Genomic DNA, 21,955 nt, shown 5'->3' on the forward strand with positions numbered 1-21,955 from the left:
TTCGACTCTGGGAGATCCCTTTTCAAGACAAGCTTAGTAGCAGCTGTGCTATTCCCCAAACATGATTGCATAGCTGTAATTTCTTCATACCTACCTTCGAAAGTCCAATCAGCGGCTGTCTCTCCACCCCAGATCTGAAGATTTTTAAAGGCTTGGTTCAGCATAAACCAGGATCCCCCAGGTTCCTCCAGGGGAAGAGAAGCTAAAACTCCCAGAATTCTCAGCCAGCAGAGTCAAAAGTCCCATCTTAGGCAAAACTGATGTAAAACATGGGTGGAGCAATGGGTGGAAACTAATCAAGGAGAGAAGCAACTTAGAACTAAGGAGAAATCTCCTGACAATGAGAACAATCAATAAGTGGAACAACTTGGCTCCAGAAGTTGTGAATGCTCCAACACTGGAAATTTTTAAGAAAATGTTGGATAGCCATTTGTCTGAAATGGTGTAGGGTTTCCTGCCTGGGAAGGGGGTTGGATTAGAAGACCTCCAAGGTCCCTTCCAACTCTGTTACGTTATGTTATGTTATGTTATGTTATGTTATGTTATGTTATGTTATGTTATGTTATGTTATGTTACCATGCCTGCTGCCTGCAGTAAAATCTCAGGTTGACATTTTAGCAGCTTTGGGGCCACCATCTACATTTGGAAGCTAAATAAGAATTCGCACAGGTTAGAACTTAGAAGGGCAACCTCCAGGAAGTTCCAAGGTGTAGGTTAGGCTGAGAAGGTGAAAACATATCCCGGAAGCAAACAATTGCAAAATATTTTCATATTATTGTCAAGATAAGGTAGGTAAAATGAGGACCCAGATTGTTGGGGGGCAATAAGTTGACTTTGTATATAGTATACAATTGGATGAAGACTATTGCCTGACATAGTGTAAGCCGCCCTGAGTCTTCGGAGAAGGGCGGGATATAAATGCAAATTAAAAAAAAAGAAAAAAAAAAGAAAATACATATTCCTGTAATCATCGGGATTTGGGGGGAGTCTTTATCTTTATAAGTTATCTGTTCAGGTGGACCTCGACATAAGACAGCTCATTTAGTGACCATTCAAAGTTACAACGGCACTGAAAAAAAGTGACTTCTGCCCGTTTTTCACACTTACGACCGTTGCACCATCCCCGTGGTCACATGATCAAAATCCAGATGTTTGGCAACAGACATGTATTTATGACGGTTGCCGTGTCCTAGAGACATGTGATCCATTTTTACAACCTTCTGACAAGCAAAGTCAATGGGGAAGCCAGATTTATTTAACCACTGTGTTCCCAACTTAACAACTGCAGTGATTCACTTAACGACTGTGGCAAGAAAGGTCATAAAATGGGATAAAACTCACTTGCCTCACTTGGCAACAGAAATTTGGACAAGTTTGGCCAGCCTTCCCTGTGTGAAGAAGTCTCTGCAGGAATCTTTGTACTTAACTCAGAAGAGTACATCTATTTTATTTACATATATAAAAAGTTGCAGCCAAAATTCACATACACACACCACCAATTACTGCAAGTTCACGTCGTAAGAAAACGTAAGCAGATAATAATATGAAATTGCTCAAGAATAAAAAATACTTTTAACCAATGTACTTCAGTGGGCTTTTTTTTAAACAAAAATTGAGGCTGCTGATTTAAAAGGGATTGCTTGTGCAAAACAGGTCACTGCTGTTTCAAAATATAGCTAGCCCTTATTTAGCAGTCATTCACAGGTGATAAGAAAATATCTTTGAGATATCTTTGCACTTACAATTTTCGCAGGTCTGTAAAACAAAGGAAAACTGAAGGAAGATCATAAGCACAATTACGGTTTTACTTAGTGACTGTTTTGTTTAACAACCCAGTTTCTGGTCCCAGTTATGGTGACTAAATGAGGACTACCTGTAAAGGGGAAATAGCATTCAAAGAACTTAGTTATAAGTAAAGTATAGGATAGGTGCCAATCAGAAGAACTGTTGGAGATTAAGAAAGGTTCTCTTTGCTGCTAGGCACTGATCTTTATTAAATATTTCCTGGCACCCCTGAGGACTAGATACTTGGTTTTAGGAGAAAAGTGAGGAATATATTATTCATGGATGTATGCAACCCAATGAAATGCTGTCTAACTAAATTAAAGCAAGTGACTGCAAATATAATGGGGTGCAATTCTCCTATCAACCACCATCCAACTTCTTCTCCCTAATTTAGTCCTAATTTTTAATTTTCCAAGAAACTCAACAAAAATCACACACCTGCCTGAAACTTTGACATTTCATACATCTGAGGACAGACATTATCTTAACCTTAGCCCTCCTGGAGACAACTCATCTCAGCAAATGGAACCAGAGCAGAAGCATCTATTCCAGTGGTGAAATTCAAATTTTTTTACTACCGGTTCTATGGGAGTGGCTTGGTGGGCGTGGTGTAGCTTGGTGGGTATGGCAGGGGAAGGATACTGCAAAATCCCCATTCTCTCTCCCCACTCCTGGGGGAAGAATATTACAAAATCCCCATTAGCTTCCCAATATGGGACCAGCCAGAGGTGGTATTTGCCGGTTCTCCGAACTACTTAAAACTTTCCGCTCCCGGTTCTCCAGAACCTGTCAGAACCTGCTGGATTTCACCCCTGATCTATTCCAAAGTGAGTGAACCATTACCTCCATTTCCTTCTCAAAGTGGCCTGCTCACTCACTCACTCATTCATTCATTCATTTTCTATAGTCGCCCAACTCAACCAAGTGACTTTGGGCAGCTTACAGTTCTAAAATTCTAAAACAATTAAAAGACATCAAAACAATAAAAACATCCACAAAATAAAGAAGTATAAAACAGCAGCCATTATGATTTGTCAACTAATGGTAAAGCCAAGTAACAGGGCCCTTCAACCCCTTGCCCCATATAGCCAAGTTTTTAAAGGTTTGCAAAAAGCCAACAGGATTGGGGTCATTTTAATCTCCGAGGGGAAGACAGGGGCTACAGCAGAAAAAGGCTGTCTTCTATTTCCTGCCAGTCAGTATGTTTTGGCTGATGGGATCTGCAGCATGCCCAGTCTGCAGGATCTGATCAGATCAGTAGAAACTCTTGGAAAAAGATGGTGTGTCCCCCTGCCACCCCCGGATATCCTGGTTCCAAGTCACCTGCGGCTTTAAAGGTGACAACCAACACTTTGACCTGCACCTGGAAACACGCTGGCAGCCAATGCATCTCCTGGAATAGTGGTGTTATATCAGAGGTGAAATCCAGCAGGTTCTGACAGGTTCTGGAGAACCGGTAGCAGAAATTTTGAGCAGTCCCAGAGTGGGTGGAAATGGAGATTTTTTGCAATATCTTTCCCCCAGGAGTTGTGAGGGAATGGGGATTTTGCAGTATCCTTCCCCTGCCATGCCCAGCAAGCAACACCATGCCTACCAAGCCACACCCACAGAACCAGTAGTAAAAAAATGGGATTTCACCACTGTGTTATATGTGCCTTTTCCCAAATCATGCCACTGGACTGGTCTGCAAGCAACCCCTCCTCAAATGAAAAGCCCCTCCCTCTAGGGGTGAAATGCTCCCGGTTCAGACTGGCTCGCCCGATCCAGTAGCGATGGCGGTGGGTGGTTCAGAGAACCGGTAACAAAAATCTCTGCCCCACTCCCATACCCAGCTGAGCTGCGCGATCATCAGAGGTTTTTTTTAAAAAACTTTTAAAAGCATTTTTTCTTCGGCTGAAAAAATGCTTTTAAAAGGGGGGAAAAAAGCTCTGATGATCGCGCGGCTCAGCTGAGATCATCAGAGGCTTTTAAAAGCATTTTTTCTACAACCTCTTCAGCCAAAGATAATGTTTTTTAAATCAAGAGATTTTACTCACTGCAGTGTGTGCGGTGCTACAGAAGAGCAAGCCTTCCCACGTCTTTTATATCTGCATCACGACTAGGCGAACTTAAATGTTCAACAGAAGTTTCAAGAGGGGATAAAATCTCAGAAAGATCCACTTCCCCCTGCTAAACCTTGCTCTACTCTGCAGCCGGGCCAGCCAAAACAGGTCAGTTGGCAAGCTTTTTTCAATGCTTGGCTGCTTAGAAGTACAAATTTATTTTCCACTGAAGAACTAAAACAGGCCTCGTCTTGATATATAACTGGATATGCGCTATTGCACATGCCATGTTTATTACCTGGAGTGAAATAGAGAAGAAGCAGAATATAAATTTAACAAATAAACCAATAGGCAGAATCCACTACCTAGAATTATACAAATAATTCCGTGAATGAAGGCGATGGACTAGCAGGGATGGGCTCCAGCACGAGTCCGAAAGCTCCGAAGACTACCGTACTTTTCGGAGTATAAGACACACTTTTTCCCTTCTAAAAGAGGGTGGAAATGTTGGTGCATCTTATACACTGAATATAGCCATTTTTGGCCTCCCGAAACCCTGCCCCGGGCATCCAATTTTTGCCAAAAGCAGGCCCATTTTTCTTAAAAACAGGGCCTGCAGAGTGTTTGGGACGCCTGCAGAGTGTTCCTGGGGGCTGGGGAGGGCAAAAAAGTGATGCAAGGGGGGTTTGGGAGGCCAAAAATGGGCCCGTTTTTTGCAAAAACAGGTCCATTTTTTGCAGAAATGGAGGTGTTTTTGCCCTCCCCAGCCCCTAGGAGCACTCTGCAGACCTCCCCAACCCTCTGCAGGTCCCTTTTTTGCAAAAAAGGGGCCCATTTGTCCCAAAAAGGGACATTCAGAGGGTTTGGGAGGCCTGTAGAGTGCTCCTGGGGGCTGGGGGGGGCAACCCCCCTTTTTTTCTTGTTCATCTCTTCAAAATCTTGGTGCGTCTTATACTCCAGTACATCTTATCATCCGAAAAATATGGTAAATCTCCGGTCCTGGTGACCGACCCAGATTGGATCCTGCAAATAATTCAGCCTTTAATATCTGAATGCTGAATTAACACATCCTGTAGGATTAGTTCTTGTAACCCTTCCAATCAAGAGAGGTCACCTTCACCCTCAGCACAAGTAATATCAAGAAGAGAAAATGAAGATTCTAGAACAGCGTTTCTCAACCTTAGCAAGGTTAAGATGCATGGAACTTCAACTTTAATGCTTGGGTGCCATTCCGGTTGGTGAATTCTGGGAATGGAAGTCCATATAGCTTACCGTTGCCAAGGCTAAGAACCGCCGCTCTAGAATTTAGCCTGCTAACTCATCTAGATCATGCCACGGAAGAGATATCAAACTAAATGAACATCAGTTCCAGTTTGCCACACATACCAAGTCCAAAATGCTGAGGCAGACCTCACTCATTTCCCTCTCAGCTGAGCTCAGCAAGGAGAATCTTAGGAGCAAAATAAATGTTTGCATTCTCCTAAGTAAGTAATTGTAATGATGGATGACTAATTTCTATATGAGGACTCCTTCCACCCCTCCCAAAAATTGGAGGTCAGTGCTTTTTTTTTTTTTGGCGGTAAAAATTTGTCAACGTGTCTATATTAAATTTGTTCATCACATTTCTTAAGGATTTTGCATATTTATTTACTAGATTTACACCATCCAGGAGTTCAGGACAATGTACAGTGTAGTATCTGCACACAGCCACTTGCAGTGAAATCCCAACAGTTGCTGCAGGTGGGAGGTGAAAAGCCACCAAGCCACCATTCCGTTTGCAAGACCCAACAACAGCACAATGCCTGGTGAGGCAAAATTTCTCAAACTGTAACAAGGGGAGATAAGACTGCCAATGAGCCCCACAGAGCTGCAGCATTTAAAAACACACCTTCCAAGAAAACACAATTTAACAGAAACTAGCTTTGGTACAGTTTGAACCAAGCTGTGCTCTGCACCTAAAACGGAAAGATAACATCTCAGTTCATAAAGATAGCTAATGTTATATAATCACGGAAATCCACATTTTTAAAAAAAAAAACCTGGTTCACGGTTCTTGTATGGAAGCTCATTAGGAAACCCCCCCCCCCTTGTGCAATTACATCTTTGTGCTTTTATCCCTGCTTTTACCTGTTCCCTTTGCCCATTCCCCTTATCACCTCTTTCTCCTCTTTAATTCTTCCCTTCTTTAATCATGCTTTCTTTTCAGTTCCCATCTATTTTTAGCCCATGACCCAGACCACATTCCTCCTTCCTTCAGACATCTCTCTTAAGCTGCAAAGGCATTAAGGGCTACCAGCTATCAAGTTTAGGCCTCCAAAACCCGCATTCCACATACCCCGAACACCCTAGGGAAGAAGATCATACTCTTTAGAATCTGCAAAGGGCAGTATGAATTCCTTGCCCATTTAGTTGCTCTAGAATAGAATAGAATAGAATAGAATAGAATAGAATAGAATAGAATAGAATAGAATAGAATAGAATTCTTTTATTGGCCAAGTGTGATTGGACACACAAGGAATTTGTCTTGGTGCATATGCTCTCAGTGTACATAAAAGAAAAGATACGTTCATCAAGGTACAACATTTACAACACAAATGATGGTCAATATATCAATATAAATCATAAGGATTGCCAGCAACAAAGTTACAGCCATACAGTCATAAATGGAAGGAGATAAGTGATGGGAACGATGAGAAGATTAATAATAGTGCAGATTTAGTAAATAGTTTGACAGTGTTGAGGGAATTATTTGTTTAGCAGAGTGATGGCCTTCGGGAAAAAGCTGTTCTTGTGTTTAGTTGTTCTGGTGTGCAGTGCTCTATAGCATTGTTTTGAGGGTAGGAGTTGAAACAGTTTATGTCCTGGATGTGAGGGATCTGTAAATATTTTCACGGCCCTCTTCTTGATTCGTGCAGTATACAGGTCCTCAATGGAAGGCAGGTTGGTAGCAGTGGGGAGCATTGGCTCGGCATTGGCAGATCAGAGATTTTGCATGCAAAAAAAAAAAAAAAGGGCTAATTCCCATACTTAGCATATCCAGACGGCTGGTGGGGAAAAAAAGCTCCCTACGTTCAAGGAACCTGGTAATTTTTAAACTTGGCAACTTTTAAGAAGTGTGAACTTCAACTCCCCAAATTCTCCCAGCCAGCAGGTTGAAGTCCACACATCTTAAAAGTTGCCACGTTGGAAAAACACTGTTGTGGCTGCTAGTGAATTAAGATGGCCCAAGAACTTGGCTCAGTGTATAGATCAGCCTCCTGGATTGCATGCGTTTTGCAGATAAGTCATGCAAATATCTTGCTCTGGTTTTTTTTTTTTTTTAAAGCAATGGGTCCCACTATCAGATTTACAGAGGAACAAGATCAAAGTGTGCAAGGAAAAAAAAAAAGGACTAGCAAATGGAGCTTTGGGTGGGTGGGTGGGACTAGTTCTCTGCTTCCAGAACAAAGAGGTGAGACGTAACCCAGCATTTAAATGCAGTTTTGGCCGGTCTGATCTTCCCCAGCTGGAGTTCCTGCTTGGACAACTGCGGTAGTGTTGTTTTTGCTGATAGACAGAGCCAAAGGCAGCTTGGAGGCTGGTGAACTTTCTGGCAGGAAGGCTTGAAACTAGTTCAGCCATTTCATCCTTGGCTAAATTGCTTTCTCCTTGCGCTCCCTGGTCAACAGCAGTAGTGAGAACATTCTTCTGTTCTATTCTGCAATCGCAGGGCAGGGCGAGATTATCACTCATTTCCTAGCCAGCCAGACCAGGAAAGCAAATAGGGTTTGCATTTGTAAAGCTGTTGGAAAACGCCCCGACTCCCTTGATTAATTTTAGATTTATACGTTTGGCTAACACAGGGACTTCACACAACTCAAGAGAATCCAAACCCATTCAGTTATTTGGAGAAAGAAACAAGCTGCCAGTCCTCTCAAAGCTATAATCACCCTTTTTAAAAAATAACTAAATAAAATAAAATAAAGGTAAGGGAATGTATATTTCAGAGCTCGTGCATCCCATGCCGAAAACGAGATTGCGAAAAGAATAAGGCTAGGCATTGTGATTGATTTCTATATGCAAGTGAGGATTTAGGCCCTCTTTCTCAGCCCAAATAATCCATGACTTTTGAAAGAGAAGCATTCCCACTTCAAATACTCCCAGTGAGGCAGTGCAGAACAACAGAGGGCTACGCCACATGTTTTTTCTACACAGCAACTGCATTAGTTCTCACAGCAACAACATTTGTTACACAGAAAGCCGTTCTGTGCAGGAAACCTGGATGTCGATCACTATGGAGAGCAAGCATTTATCCCAGCCTGCTTCTCCACATCCGCCAATCGTAGTGCAGCCTAACATGGTTTATTCGGGCGTAACGTGTTTGCAAACCCACCTAGTACGTACATTTTGCAACACATGGTCTGTTTAACCTGCTTAACATGCAGAGCTGGATTTCAAGTATTTTTATCGCCGGTTCGCCCCGCGCATGTACGTTCACTTCTCGCACGCAACTTTTACGCATGCGCTTGGCCACTCACACATGCGCCTTCTGCACATACGCCTGGCTTTGAAAATGTGGCTAAATAGGACGGCATAGAGACGGGGCGGGTGAGCTCGCCCACCTGCGGTCGCCGCTACCTGTTCGCCCAAACTGGTCCAAACCGGCTGAATACCAATGCTGTTAACATGTCATACAAACTCAGCTAATTCTGAATAAGCAGACTATGGTTTCTCAACAAACCACGTGAAGCCACTTGCATACATCAAGATCATACACACACATACACATGGTGTGCGTGTGATTTCCTGTCCAGACTGAAAGGAAGCGTCTCCGTATCATCACCCCATTTCCTATGACCAGAAAGAGTGGGCAGCATTTATGTTCTTTTCTCCTTAAGATGCTTGTGACATTGTCGCTCTTTCCCCAAGATAGACAAAAGTTGCATCACCTCTCTGTGGCTCGCAATCCTTCCAGAGGATCTCCCAGACCAAAAGAAGATCAGAAATTGTGTTGACATTTTGAGGAAGGCACTTCCTACTGTTTGGACAAGGAATCAATGCCGTATCCACATATGTGTGACAGAGGAAAGAAAGAAGGAAGGAAAACCTTGCACAATCCTGTCAAATTCCACCCTGAATCTGAATCCCTGCAAAGGGTCCCGTCTCTGTCTCTGTCTCTCTCTCTCTCTCTCTCTCTCACACACACACACACACACACACACACACCCCGAGATCTTTAAGGGGCTACAAATATCCCCCCCCAACCCTGAATTTGTTCAAGGACACTCTTCATTTTCTGTGTGTGCTTGGTCCTATCTCTTCTCAGTCTGACATCTAGGGCTGAAGAAAGAGAGAATTCTAACCCAGGAACAAGTCAAGAGTGAAGAATGGAATTGGATCTGCTGATAGATGCCCCAGTCAACTTCTCTCAGCCTAACTGAGCTACCTCAATTTTGTTTCCACGACACCCAGTGATCAATTATCCTGACCAGAAAACCTGAGTAAACACCCAGCAACCTTTCTGCTTCTTTTAAGCTCCATCCTTTTTTAAACACCATTTTCCCTATCTCTTTCAAGCAGCCCCGTCTGAATTTTCCTAGTATCATCTCTCTTGCTCCCAAGCTGCCATTCCCAACCCTCTTTTCCCTGGAAAAGTATACACACATACATACACATACATGTATCATTTTCTATCATCTACCTGCTGCATCTAACTGTCCAGCATTGCAAATTAATGGCCATTTAACTGGCTCGTAAACCAAGGCTCCACCTCCGGCGCAGCTTCGGTCCTGTGGGAAAGAGTGACTGAAATAGATCCCAATGGAGTTCCAAGGGTGTCAAACTCAAGGCCCGGACCCCGGATCCAGCCCACGGAGTGCTTAAATCTGGCCCGTGGGGTTGCCCTGGAAACTGCGAAGGATTGGTCCACCGTGCCTTTCCTAGAGAAAAGGGGGTCCCGAGCTCCGTTTTCGGCTGCGATGGCCTCCTGCAACCCTCTGCCAGTGAAAACGGAGCTCCATTTTCACTGACAATACAATGTACAATTTAAAATGTAAATTAAAAAACTTATTATAATTAATTTTCTCTGGCAGAGCGCCTGGGCTGCCACAGGCACCCCTGACATGAGTGACGTCGAGCTGGTCACACACCCCCAGCCCCTCTCCCCCCACCCCGAGATCAAACACAACCCTGATGTGGCCCTCAATGAAATTGAGTTTGACACCCCTGCTCTATCTTCACCAGGTGGTGATGACCTCTTTACTCTACCAAGAAACAATAAATGCAAAAGGTTCCTATTGTTTCTAATAGTTTAAGAATTTTAGATTTGTGTCTCTCCTCTTACTGTGGAGATGGTGTTTTGCACATCAAGCAATGTACAGCCAACAAAGGGCTGGGGTAAGTTTGTGGTTCATCAGGAATCTATTGCCTGTTGGATCAGCCCAGCTATTGCATCAAGTCGTAACATAGCTTTTTGTTGTTGTTAGTTGCGAAGTTGTGTCCGACCCATCATGACCCCATGGACAATGTTCCTTCAGGCCTTCCTGTCCTCTACCATCCCCTGGAGAGTCCGTTTAAGCTCACGCCGACTACTTCAGTGACTCCATCCAGCCACCTGTCATTCTCTGCCATCCCCTTCTTCTTTTGCCCTCAATCGTTCCCAGCATTCGGCTCTTCTCCAGTGAGTCCTTCCTTCTCATTAGGTGGCCAAAGCATTTGAGTTTCATCTTCAGGATCTGGCCTTCTAAAGAGCAGTCAAGGTTGATCTCCTCTAGGACTGACCGGTGGCTTCTTTAGGTACCTTTATTTATTTGATATTTTTAAATAGTGCCTTTATTACTTTATCCATAACTAAGGCTGCAAACATACACAATACTCTTTTTGCATCCTATTTTCCACACAACAACAAGCCTGTGAGGTGGGCTGGGCTGAGAGACAGAAGGACTGGCCCAAAGTCACCTACCTGGCTTTCATGCTTAAGGCAGGACTAGAACTCACAGTCTCCTGGTGCTTCGCTCAAAGTCACCCAGTCAACTTACATGCCTAAGGCGGCATTAGAACTCACCGCTTCCTAGCGATTGGCCCAAGGTTATCCAGCTGGCTTTCATGCCTGAGACAGGACTAAAACTCACAATCTCCTGGTCATTCACCCAAACTCTCCCAATCAACTTACATGCCTAAGGTGGGATTAGAACTCACAGCCTCCTGGTTTCTAGGTCAGCACCTAAACCAGTCTAGGCCTAATGTGAACGCAGCCGATGCCTTTTCTTAACCTAGATTTAGGGGTTAGCGCTTTGTCTGAACTTCTCTCTCCTGCCCCAGACACACTAAAATAAAAATCAGAATCTGCTGAAGAAATAAAGGAGAAACCATTTCCTTTCCCATTCCTTTCCTGAATACCTTGCTGACATGGCATGTCCAAGTTATGGGCAAGCTGTTGTAAAGCAGTTTCTTTACAGAAAAGTGGGGGGCCTCATTCAGAGGTTAATAAGAAACCAGCACAGCATGGCAAAGCCTAGAGGATGTGGGTTTTGTGTTTTTTTTAAAAAATTGCACTGTGTTTTTTCAGTTTAAAAAAAGAAGCTGGAAAAACTTCAGCCCCAAATTCACATTTTAATTATTAAAAAGCAGTACCATGTTCGGTGGCATCCTAATACCCAGGGAATAACTGTAAAAGAAAAGCCTGCCTCTCCAGGCATGTGTGAACTTCATTACATGTTGCTTAGGTTGCAGCAGTAAACATGGGAATACCAGTGTGTCACACCAAACTGTACATGCTATCAGCCCCCCCTCCCTCCAATAGGAGCTGAATGTCTTTAACTGCTGTGGCTCCATTTATTCCCCAGATCAAGTGGTACACAGGACGTCTGACAGTGACATGGGGCTGTCACCACCTTCTCCAAGGTGGCATCTCCTAAGGTAACCTCAAATAAAATTCCCCATCTTGAACGGGGTGTTTCAGAACAGCTGGCGAGGACCAGAGTCAGGATTTCTGGGTTACTGTCAGGAGGAAGCAGACTGTAGCTTCTTGTGACTAGCAAAGTCAGTAACTTTGTTTGCTACATGCTACAAGCATCTCGCCAGATTGCTTGCCTTCCCCCTGGGGATGATCGGATAAGGCTTCATGGATCATTGGGGGAGGTCAAGCTTATACTGCTTGCGTAAGGACTCCAAGCTAGGCCCTCACTTGACCCCTCCTTCCAGCCTGGCTGGCAGTTTCCCAACAGTTATAAGATCTGAAGTGCAGAAGAAGCAGCGGCCACAATTTTACAACAAAAAGAGAAAATTGGATAAAAAGGAGGGACGAACCGAAACCAGCCTCTCTCATCCTAAAGTTGTTTGCAACCCCATAAAGCACCCGGTGCAGCCGCAGAGTCTCCTGCCCCCTCTCTTGAGAGTTGTTTCTTAACTACAGTAATCAAACTGACTGTTGTTTGTTCCAGCTTCAAGCATTTCCCCCTCTCCCCCACCCCTCCCTGGCCCTTTTGGACTGTGGTTTTCAGTGCATCACTCAAAGGCCAAACACAGCACTCAAGCCACAGAAAGATCGTCCTTGAGTTAAATTGACCTCCAGGACAGTTGAGTTTTTAAGTGCTCCGAGTCACCACAGCATAAAATAACCCACAGCGTAACAGAAAATACTGGGGCCCTCCCTCCTCATTTTTTTTTTCCTTTATGGCAAAGCAAGAGGCGGCGGCATCATGTCTTGTATTCAAAACTGTCATGTCTTGTCTCAAAAACAGCTTAATTAGTAAGCAAGGTCGGACAGAGCTGTACACGGAATAAAGAAGAGCTGTTCCTTTAAGGATCTCGGCATCCTGATCCTCCAAGCACTGTTTCTCGACTTTTGTAGACTTTTAAGATGGGTGGACTTCAACTCCCAGAATTCCCCCAACTGGCTGGGGAATTCTGGGAGCTGAAGTCCACCCATCTTAAAGTCGGCAAGGTTGAGATACAGTGCTCAAAGCAACACCCAAAAACCCTCCATGCTGACCATATCTCCAGGCCAGATTGAAAAACCAGGGAGCAGGGGTGGGTGAGTGGGTGGGGGAATACCAGAACCCAACAGACTTCCTCTTTGTCCCTTCCTTCCTCAACCAGCCAAACCAGACCTCCTGCAGCCCATCACTCTAGCAATCATAAGCATCTGGGAGTAGCTTGGGAGAAGGTTTACCCAGCAGTTAATTAAAGCAAGCATCAAATTAAATACAGCAAAATTAAAACAGCGCCGGAAATTAATTTTCAGCGTTTAAAAAAAAAATCTACCTTGTAAAGCTAGATATTCTCTAAACGGGGGAGAAAAGGAATGCACTGTGCTGGCCAAGATAAGGCATCGCGTTGGTATCTATCACCTTGCCAGCTGTGACAGTCGGTTCCAGGTCCAGATGGAGATTCTGTCACCTCACCTACCTATTCACCCAAACCCAGGGAGTCTAGTTATTCCCCCATCCCAGAGACGCAGATGATCATTCCTTGCCCATCACAAACCCTCACCTATGTTGCTCTCGATCCAGCTCCTTTGATCCACGTGGGTGGCCCAAAGCCCCTCATCCTTCTCTTCTCCTCCAGCCCCGCAGCCCATCAATCACCAGATTCGTGGAGTGCTCAAGAGGCTGTTTTCGCTCCCGTGGTACCACATGCAGAAAGAGAAGCGGGAGCCAACGGCATCGATAAGTATTTTTTTTTTCTCCTTAAATAAAAAATACCTCCTAGTGGAGATTTTGCAAAGCTGCATGTGGCTTTCTGGAAATAAACAAAAGGATTTTTTTTTTTTGAAAAGCAAACTTATCCAGAACTTACAAGGTGAAGCTAGCTTTGTATTTCTTTTAAAGGAGGGAGGGGAAGGAAAAGGGAGAAACAGGTAAATAAATAAAGGACATTTGTAAATAGATTTATGTAATAAACAAAGATGATTTAAAAATCTATTTAGAGCATCCAATATGAAGTTGGGAGAATATGAATATGAAAAATCTATTTAGAGCATCCAATATGAAGGGGGAGCGATAGGAACATGTAAATAAAGATGTGTTTATTTATATTTTGCGTATCTGAACCGCCCACTTCCCTCAAAGAGGAACTCCTTAGTTTACCACTGGTGGTGGAATTATGAGTTGGTGCAAAGTGAAGGAGCATAGCTTGTTCTTTTCTTAATGTGAAAAGCATGACTCTAAACAAAGATCAGGATCAAAGGTACATTTAAATATGCATCATACCAGTATCTTACAAAGTAACCTTTTAAAAAAAAAATCACTGCTCCATTTCTAGGAATATAACTAGAGCCATCTGAAGTGATGACTGCCCCATATGTAATTTTTTTTCCAATGTAAAATTTATAAATAAAAGTCCCCACAATGGTGAATGAAAGCTAACTTGTAAACTGTGTGAACATCAACCAAAGTGTGTTAGGGGAAAGGAAGGGAAAGTGGGGGGAGAGGAGGGGAGGAAAGAAGGAAAGAAAGGAAAGGAAAGGAAAGGGAAAGGAAATCCCACTTGGAAGAAAACTCTCTGGTTTGTAGGTGTTGAGCAGATGACAGAAGCCAACTTAGAAATTACGATTAATTCACAGAAAAATTGTGAAGATAGTTGTTATAGCTATTCTGGCTGGACATTTGGGAAACAGCCATCTCAGCAGCTCTGGATGGCACTAAGGTGGCAAAAGCTGGTGTAAGGGACTACATTTCATGGTCATCAGCAAGCATATAAATAAGACCGAGAGCAAGAAGGCAAATTGCAAAGCAGTTGCTCTTAATTAAAAGCAAGGCTAGTATTTCCTTTTAAGCTGGGTCAGCAGCACCTTCAACACAGCTGCTCCTTCGGCCAAAGATCCAGAGAGTAAAATATACAGGATCTTGCGTTGACCAACATCACATATGGATACCTTCTAATTTATGTACATTTCCAGAAGAAGTGATAATGTGGCTTCTAGAACAGGGGTCACCAACCTTGGCAACTTTAAGCCTGGCGGACTTCAACTCCCGGAATTCCCCAGCCAGCTTTGCTGGCTGGGGAATTCCGGGAGTTGAAGTCCGCCAGGCTTAAAGTTGCCAAGGTTGGAGACCCCTGTTCTAGGAACTACATTGCTGTGTGCTACCCAGAGTTGCTTTCGGTGAAATAGGGGAGGGGGCACCATGTAAATTTGATTAATAAATAATAAACAGGGAAAGTTATTTCCTCCCCCTTTTTAAAATACTGTAAAAATAATAATAATAAAGGATTGCCAGCTTTTTTTTTTTTTAACCCAACCCATGGGCAGCAAGCAAAAGCTTTGGAGATGCCACCTAAAACCTCCGCCTATTTGGGGACATAATTATTCCGCAAAAGACGTGTGCATGTTTTTTAATATGGGGTGGGGAGAGACCCAGTTGTCTTAAGATGAAAGAATGGTTCTTTCCTGCAGAAATGTGCTGTGAAGAAAGCTTTTGACAGATTACCCCTTTGTGATGTTTCCACTCCTGCGGCTTTGAGAATGTTGCTATCGTCCTCCGAGAGAAGGGAAACAGACTTTTGTGTTCTCCTTCTTATTCTCAGCGGCGTGCACAGATCAGCAAGTGTGTGTCTGCTTTGCACACTGAAGGGTACCAGATTCAATGCCAGGCGTTTCCAGGAAGACCTGGGTTTGAGGGCTGTCAGCCTGCGTTAGTAATACTGAATTACATGCATTAAGGTTACACCTTGCTCCAAACACTGCACATCTTAAGATAGGACTAGGAAGCTGGGATGAGAACTACAAACTAGTCGTGGCTGCTGGTTAACAGTGTAAGGGACCTTGGAGGTCTCCTAGTCCAGGGGTTACCAATCTTTTGGACATCAGGGACCACTAAATTCATAATTTTAAATCCCACGGACCACTAATATGATCTGCCTAATGACCGGCTGGGTGGGCGTGGCTAGGTGGTCATGTGACTAGGTGGGGGTGGTTAATTCGATGTCACTCACATCGAGAGGCCTCTACTTGCCCCTCCTCTGCCAGCCACTCCTCACTTCCCCACCGGGGCTCCTTAGGGTCCCAACAGGAGTTGCTGGAGCTAAGCAGCCACCACGAGAAAGAATTGGCAAAGCAGCTCAGCTCAAATTGGATCTGACCGTGAAGGAGGCTCAGCTGAAGCTATGAGCATAGGCTTTCCAAGCAGAGCAAAGACCTGTGGGAGTGCAAGGCCAGGTATGGGTGCCTGGAGTCTTAGCGAGCTGAGATGGTCAGTCAGTTCCAGGCCATGAGGCAGTCCCACTGGAACAAGGCCCTCTGGCTCTTCATCACCAGTGGCACTTCCCTCCAGCCTTCGCCCAAAGCCCCACACTAGGAGGCTGAAGCAGACCCCAAGTTGGAATTTCTTCCCCCCTCTGACCCACATAAAAAGACCTCAAAGGGGGAGACTCTCTGCAGCAAATCAAATGTTCATTGTATATATATCTAGCCCAGAGGCCATAGTTTGAGGACCCCTGTTTAGTGCAATATAAAAAATGCAAATAATTTTTCTGCGGACAACCAAAATTTTCTCGCAGACCACCAGTGGTCCACAGACCACCAGTTGGTGACTGCTGTCCTAGTCCAACACCTTGCTCAGGCAGACAACCCTATACCAGTGATGGTGAACCTATGGCACATGTGCCAGAGGTGGCCCGCAGCGCCCTCTCTGTGGGCACACAAGCCATCCCCCCAGCTCAGCTCTGCTGTGCATGTGTGCACGCCTCCCATCTGGTCTTCGGGTCTCTGCTGCGCTTGTGCAGGAGAGTGGGGTACATGTGGGGGGGCACGTGCGCATGTGCAGGGGATGCGTATTGCATTTTGGGGGTTTGCACACATGTGCACACTTTTGGCACTCGGTCCGGAAAAGGTTAGCCATGACTGTCCTATACCATTTCAGACCAATGGTTGTCCAACCTCTTCTTAAAAACCTCCAGTGTTGGAGAAGCACCCACAACTTTTGAAGGCAAGTCGTTCCACTGATTTAATTGTTCTGTCAGAAAATTTCTACTTACATCTAGATTGCTTCTTTCCTTGATTAGTTTCCATCCATTGCTTCTTGCCCTGCTTTCAGGTGCTTTGGATAATAGGTTGATGGGTTCTGGATTTTAGATACATTTGATAAGTTACTCCATTTGAGATATCTTGGTTGAAAAATGTCTGCCCTATACACCATTTCACTCAGTAAAAGATTTATAAAGGGACAAACAGGAGAGATTTAGTAGTATATAGATGGGATGGGTTCGTGTTGGAGAACCCTGGTTCAGTCTTGTGGGAATCGAACCATCTCAGCTTGTCATGGCAATCTAGTTTACTTGGCGATTGCTTGTCATACTGAAGATAGTTAATTTCTCCCCCCAATCTAATCTTTAGTATATTGTGTGAACACAACCCACCAATTCTACCCTCTTCTACTGCTACAATCTTAATTTGCTCTTTTGTCAAAACCTTTAAAACCGTGATAGACTTATTATATTAAGACATTATGATTGCATCTCCTTTAAAAAAGCTTGGCTTTCTAAACTTTAAAATTGCAGTTGCAACCAATACTTATATGCACAAACACTCCCCAAGATTGCACAAGGGTGTAGAGGCAAAACTTTCATGGCAAAATAGTGTATCATAAAATATAAAATTTGATAAATAAATAAAATGGCCAGCTGTATTTTCTCTTTCTAGAGGCTCACAGCAGCCAATAGTATATTCTCCGATGTATTTCTGGTCAGAAGAAAAGTTGAGCCCCAGGCTTGGGTACTTCATGATTCTGAAAATAACCTGCCACCAAGCACCCTCCTCCTTCTATCCCACACCTTCTAAACACTCTGAAAGATGTGTACTTACACAAGTAAAACTTTAGGCTTCTTATATCACGATTGCAAACATGAAAACAAAGGGAAGAAAAATCTGGGTGTGCCAAAATCCAATAGACATAGTTATCTGTGCACAATGGGCTTAACCAAGGTTCAATTACGATCACAGCAGCTCTATTCATATTATATGGGTGACCTTGGCTAATACTTTATGGCTTAGGAGGCTGTGGGAACCAAGGCCACTGCTTGGTTTATGGTTCAGTGTAGTGTGCAAATCCAGAAAATGGTTGGCTTCAGTAACTAGATTGCATTGCATGAATGAATTTCTAGGGTCAATAAAGAAGCCCAAAAAGTAGTTAACAGACCCATGATGATATGCACCCCAAACTCTTGCGCTTTCGTAGATGATATGTTTCTCTACAATACTGACTTATTTCCTATTTAACCCCCATTTCCCTCACCCAGTTTGCTCCTATCAATTAGAAAGATTCCTACCTCCTAAATGGCAAAACTTGGAAACGTTTATTTCGTGTTTAGTTTTAATGAATGCAGTGGTGGCCATTTTTTAAATTATCAGCTACAAACCACATTATGGGCACCCATTGGATCTTGCTCATCAATTCACTGATGAGGAGTGGCAAACCATCGCAATAGAACCCACAACTTCTATTCATTATGGTTTATCATATAGTCAGCCAGATGTTTAGACTCGGTTTGGCATTTTTGTCTATCAAATACTTCCCAAGTACCTGTGATAGACAAATGTTGTTGTTTGGTGGTATTAAAGGTATCGGCGCAGGATGTAAGCTTTTCCAGGTAAAACTGCCTTGTGAGATGGACTGATTGTGGGTTTTTGTCAATGCTGATGGTGTTCAAGTGGTGCTCCAGATGTTATAATTATTGACATCTAGAGAGGGTTGATTTAAAAGTCCATTTCTGCAAAAGTCTTTTTTTTTTTAACGACAAGAGTTGATAGAATTCGGTTTGTGCATGCACTTATGCTAAACACTGTCCAGAACTTTGTGCCGGAACTCTCTATCCTCATCGCTACCTGTTGCATTACTCTAACAACTTCTGTGGCAAGACAAGATTCCATAACTGTCAATGGGAGGGGGAAAATGCAGACTTATTCATGTACATCCTGCTTTGCCATGAGAAAAATGGCCCTTAGAAAAGCAAGATAGATTCTTAAAAGAAGACAGGTTGGAATACAGAATAACAGACTTGGAGGCGGTCTTCTAATCCAACCCCCTGCCCAAGGAGGAAACCGTTTCAGACAAGTGTCGTCCAATCTCTTCTTACAATCCTCCAGTGATGCAGCACCCATAACTTCTGAAGGCAAGCCATCTCACTGATCCAATTGTTCTCACTGGCAGGAAATTTCTTTTGCGTTCCAGGATGGCTCTTTCTTTGAAAAGTTTCCATCTGTTACTTCTTTGTCATTCCAGTTGGGAAAGAATCCAATTACTATTCTTAAGACCCAGCCAGGCCAGACCTTCTGTTCAAAGCAGAAAGTACCTTGCCTGCTACTTTTGCCAAACAGGTTCAAAGAGCATGAAGGACACCCAACCTGACGCTCAAGAGATCTGTCAATACATGAACGGTAAAGGATGGATATATAGAACTGGAGGTAGAGCCTTCCTCAGCCATGACAAAGCAGTGAACACCCTCAAGCAAAAGCAGACCCAATGGATGTGCTAATGCCAAGTGGGGAAAACAGAGCAATGGAGACATGTAGCAATGTGCATGCAAGTGGCAGGAAAAAAAAAACCTGGAGCTTTTTTTGACTATAGCAGGATCCCTAAGAAGCAGTCCTTTGAAGCTTCAAACAATCTTTTTTTAAAAAAAAAAAAATTTTGCATCCATTTCCCCTACGGATGCTTGTTGTGAGGCCACCAGATGCAAGAGAAAATACCCCAAGCCTATCTGAGCAGCTCTTCAAAATGTAACACATTCTTGATTTTCCAGGTGGTGGTGCAGAAGACGACGACTGGGGAGACGAGGAGATTTATAAAATTATGCACGGTGCAGAGAAATGCTTCCTTCCCGTCTCATGATACTGGAACTCAGGGTCACCTAGTGTGGTTAATTGGTAGCAGATGCAGGACAGAGGGAAAGGAGTAGGTTTTTTTACATCACGTGTAACTGAAAGAAAGCTACCACCAGATACAGAGGTTGCCCCTTGTTCACACAGCTTGTGGAGGGAGGCATGATAAAAATTCACACGAGGACGCACCTATCGGTGGCTTTTGATTTGGATTGCCCAGTGGAAGAAAACAAGGAGGAAGGTCTTTTAGCCTTCATGACCTGCCTGTGAGTTTCTTGGAGGCATCTGACCAGGCTTCCGGAAACAAAACCCCGGTCTATATGAAGATGTCTTCTGATCCAGCAGAAGATCCATCTTATTTTTTCAAGAAGCAGATTTCTGGGAAGTGGAGAGACAGACTTGCAATTCCCACCAGATTGGACATCATGCTTACCTCAAATTAACACATTTTACGCACCTAACTGAATAGGTTGGCAAGACATTCCAAACCATAAACTAACTACATCAATCCAGTGGTGAAATCCAATTTTTTTTTTACTACCAGTTCTGTGGGCATGGCTTGGTGGGCGTGGCTTGGTGGGCGTGGCAGGGGAAGGATACTGCAAAATCTCCATTCCTACCCCACTCCAGGGGAAGGATACTACAAAATCCCCATTCCCACCCCACTCTGGGGCCAGCCAGAGGTGGCATTCGCCGGTTCTCCAAACTACTCAAAATTTCTGCTACCGGTTCTCTGAACTGCTCAAAATTTCGACTACCGGTTTTCCAGAACCTGTCAGAACTTGCTGGATTTCACCCCTGCATCAGTCTTTGGGGTTCAGCATGTGGTAACAACACAGCCTGGTTGATTCACACAATACCTTAGTTCCTTTCCTTGAACACCCCCCACCCCAGTATGCAGAACACAAGACTAGCAAGGGTGACGTTCTTAGCCAATTCCCATCCTCAAAACCAGGCTGAATTTTCCACATCGTCTTTGAACTTAGACACCACCGAGGCAAACTTTTGATTCCCCCCCACTTTTTTTTAAATTTCCACCCACCCACACGAACCGCTTTCTGGGCAGAGATATAGAGGAAAGGCTGAGAGAGAGAAGAAGGGAGTGCAGGCGGGAGAGAGTTTCTCAAGGCCAGCCAACAAATCCACAGTTGTTACTGTTGTTGTTTTTTTTCCCCCAAGGCTGTCTTCGACTCCCAACCACGGAGAAAACTACCCAAAACTCTTGCTGAGAAGGGACACGCAGAAGGATTGCAACTGATGGAGGAGAATATTTGTAGCTCAGGGTTTGACACAAAGGGTCCTTGGGTGCTCTCTGAGCTTGTTTTCCTGCAGTTGTTTTTGTGACTCAAACTAGGTAACCTCATCTTCATCAATAACACTGACGAGGTTACCTAGTTTGGGTAATGAAAGGTAGGCAAGAAAACAAGCCAGCTCACAGGGCACCGAGGAACCCTCGCTATTGCAACCGAGCTATCTTCCGCATGCGTTTTCTTGTAAGGATTACCCATGAGGAAATCTACCCCAGTTTTCATCCGGAGCACCTCGGGGGGGCCTCCTCCTTTCTCCTCCTACTCACCACAGCCTGGTTCTGTGGCTGTTTCCCTCTGCTTCACCATCGCCACCGAAACTTCCAGCAGCGGTCAAACAGTCTTTCTCATCAAGACCCCAAAACTTTTCCTGCACACACCCCTTCCTTCCCTCTCCCACCCCTCGCAAAGCCGGTTTAATTCTGGCCAAGCATCATTTTATCTACTTTTCACTCCACGCTAACCACACGCAAATATGCCTAGGCGCATGTGCCTATGAGTGCTTGCTCGCTCGCTCTCCCACTCCTCGCTCTCTCTCTCTCTCTCTCACACACACACACACACTTACATACATCCCACCCCTCTTCCTGTTAAGATGTCAGGGTGAACTTGGAGCTCTGCCTAAACAGTTCCAACACAGCTTTCTCCTTCATTTGACAAAGCTCTGCGATTCTGTGTGCTGGGGAGGGAGGGGGGGCGAGGGAGGGAGGGAGGGAAGGAAGGATTTGGTCAGGTTTGTTTCCAGGAGATACGTGAAATGGAGGATAACAGATCTGCCAGGAAAGGGGAGGGAAGGAGGGAGGGGGGGAAGCTGCAGAGAAGATGCCTGTTGTGCATTTCTTTAAAAGCCAGCTTTGCTGCCCAACCTCTGGAGACCACCCCCCTCCTTTCCCCCTCCCCCCATAAAAACCATTGCACCCCCCCTCCCATCTCTCAGCCTTGGGTGGCCTTCACGTTGTTCACAGATGGCTGTTTCTACTCACTCGAGTGCTTGACCTAAATCCTTCCTGCCTCTCTCTCTCTCT

General features: G+C 44.3%; 1 protein-coding gene across 6 annotated transcripts in view; it reads right to left on the reverse strand.

The window, feature by feature from the left end:
* AHDC1 (AT-hook DNA binding motif containing 1) overlaps window positions 1–21,955 on the reverse strand; it is a 314,317-nt gene that overhangs the window by 196,777 nt on the left and 95,585 nt on the right. Inside the window, exon 2 of one of the 6 annotated variants that reach the window (XM_058196360.1) lies at window positions 13,299–13,547. The exons of the other annotated variants lie outside the window; for them this stretch is intronic. Coding sequence (XP_058052343.1) covers window positions 13,299–13,386 — 88 coding nt within the window. The 5' untranslated portion in view covers window positions 13,387–13,547. The remainder of the gene's footprint in view (window positions 1–13,298; window positions 13,548–21,955) is intronic. 6 annotated transcript variants of the gene reach the window in all.

This window comes from Ahaetulla prasina, chromosome 10, assembly GCF_028640845.1.
Source record: "Ahaetulla prasina isolate Xishuangbanna chromosome 10, ASM2864084v1, whole genome shotgun sequence".
NCBI lineage: Eukaryota > Metazoa > Chordata > Lepidosauria > Squamata > Colubridae > Ahaetulla > Ahaetulla prasina.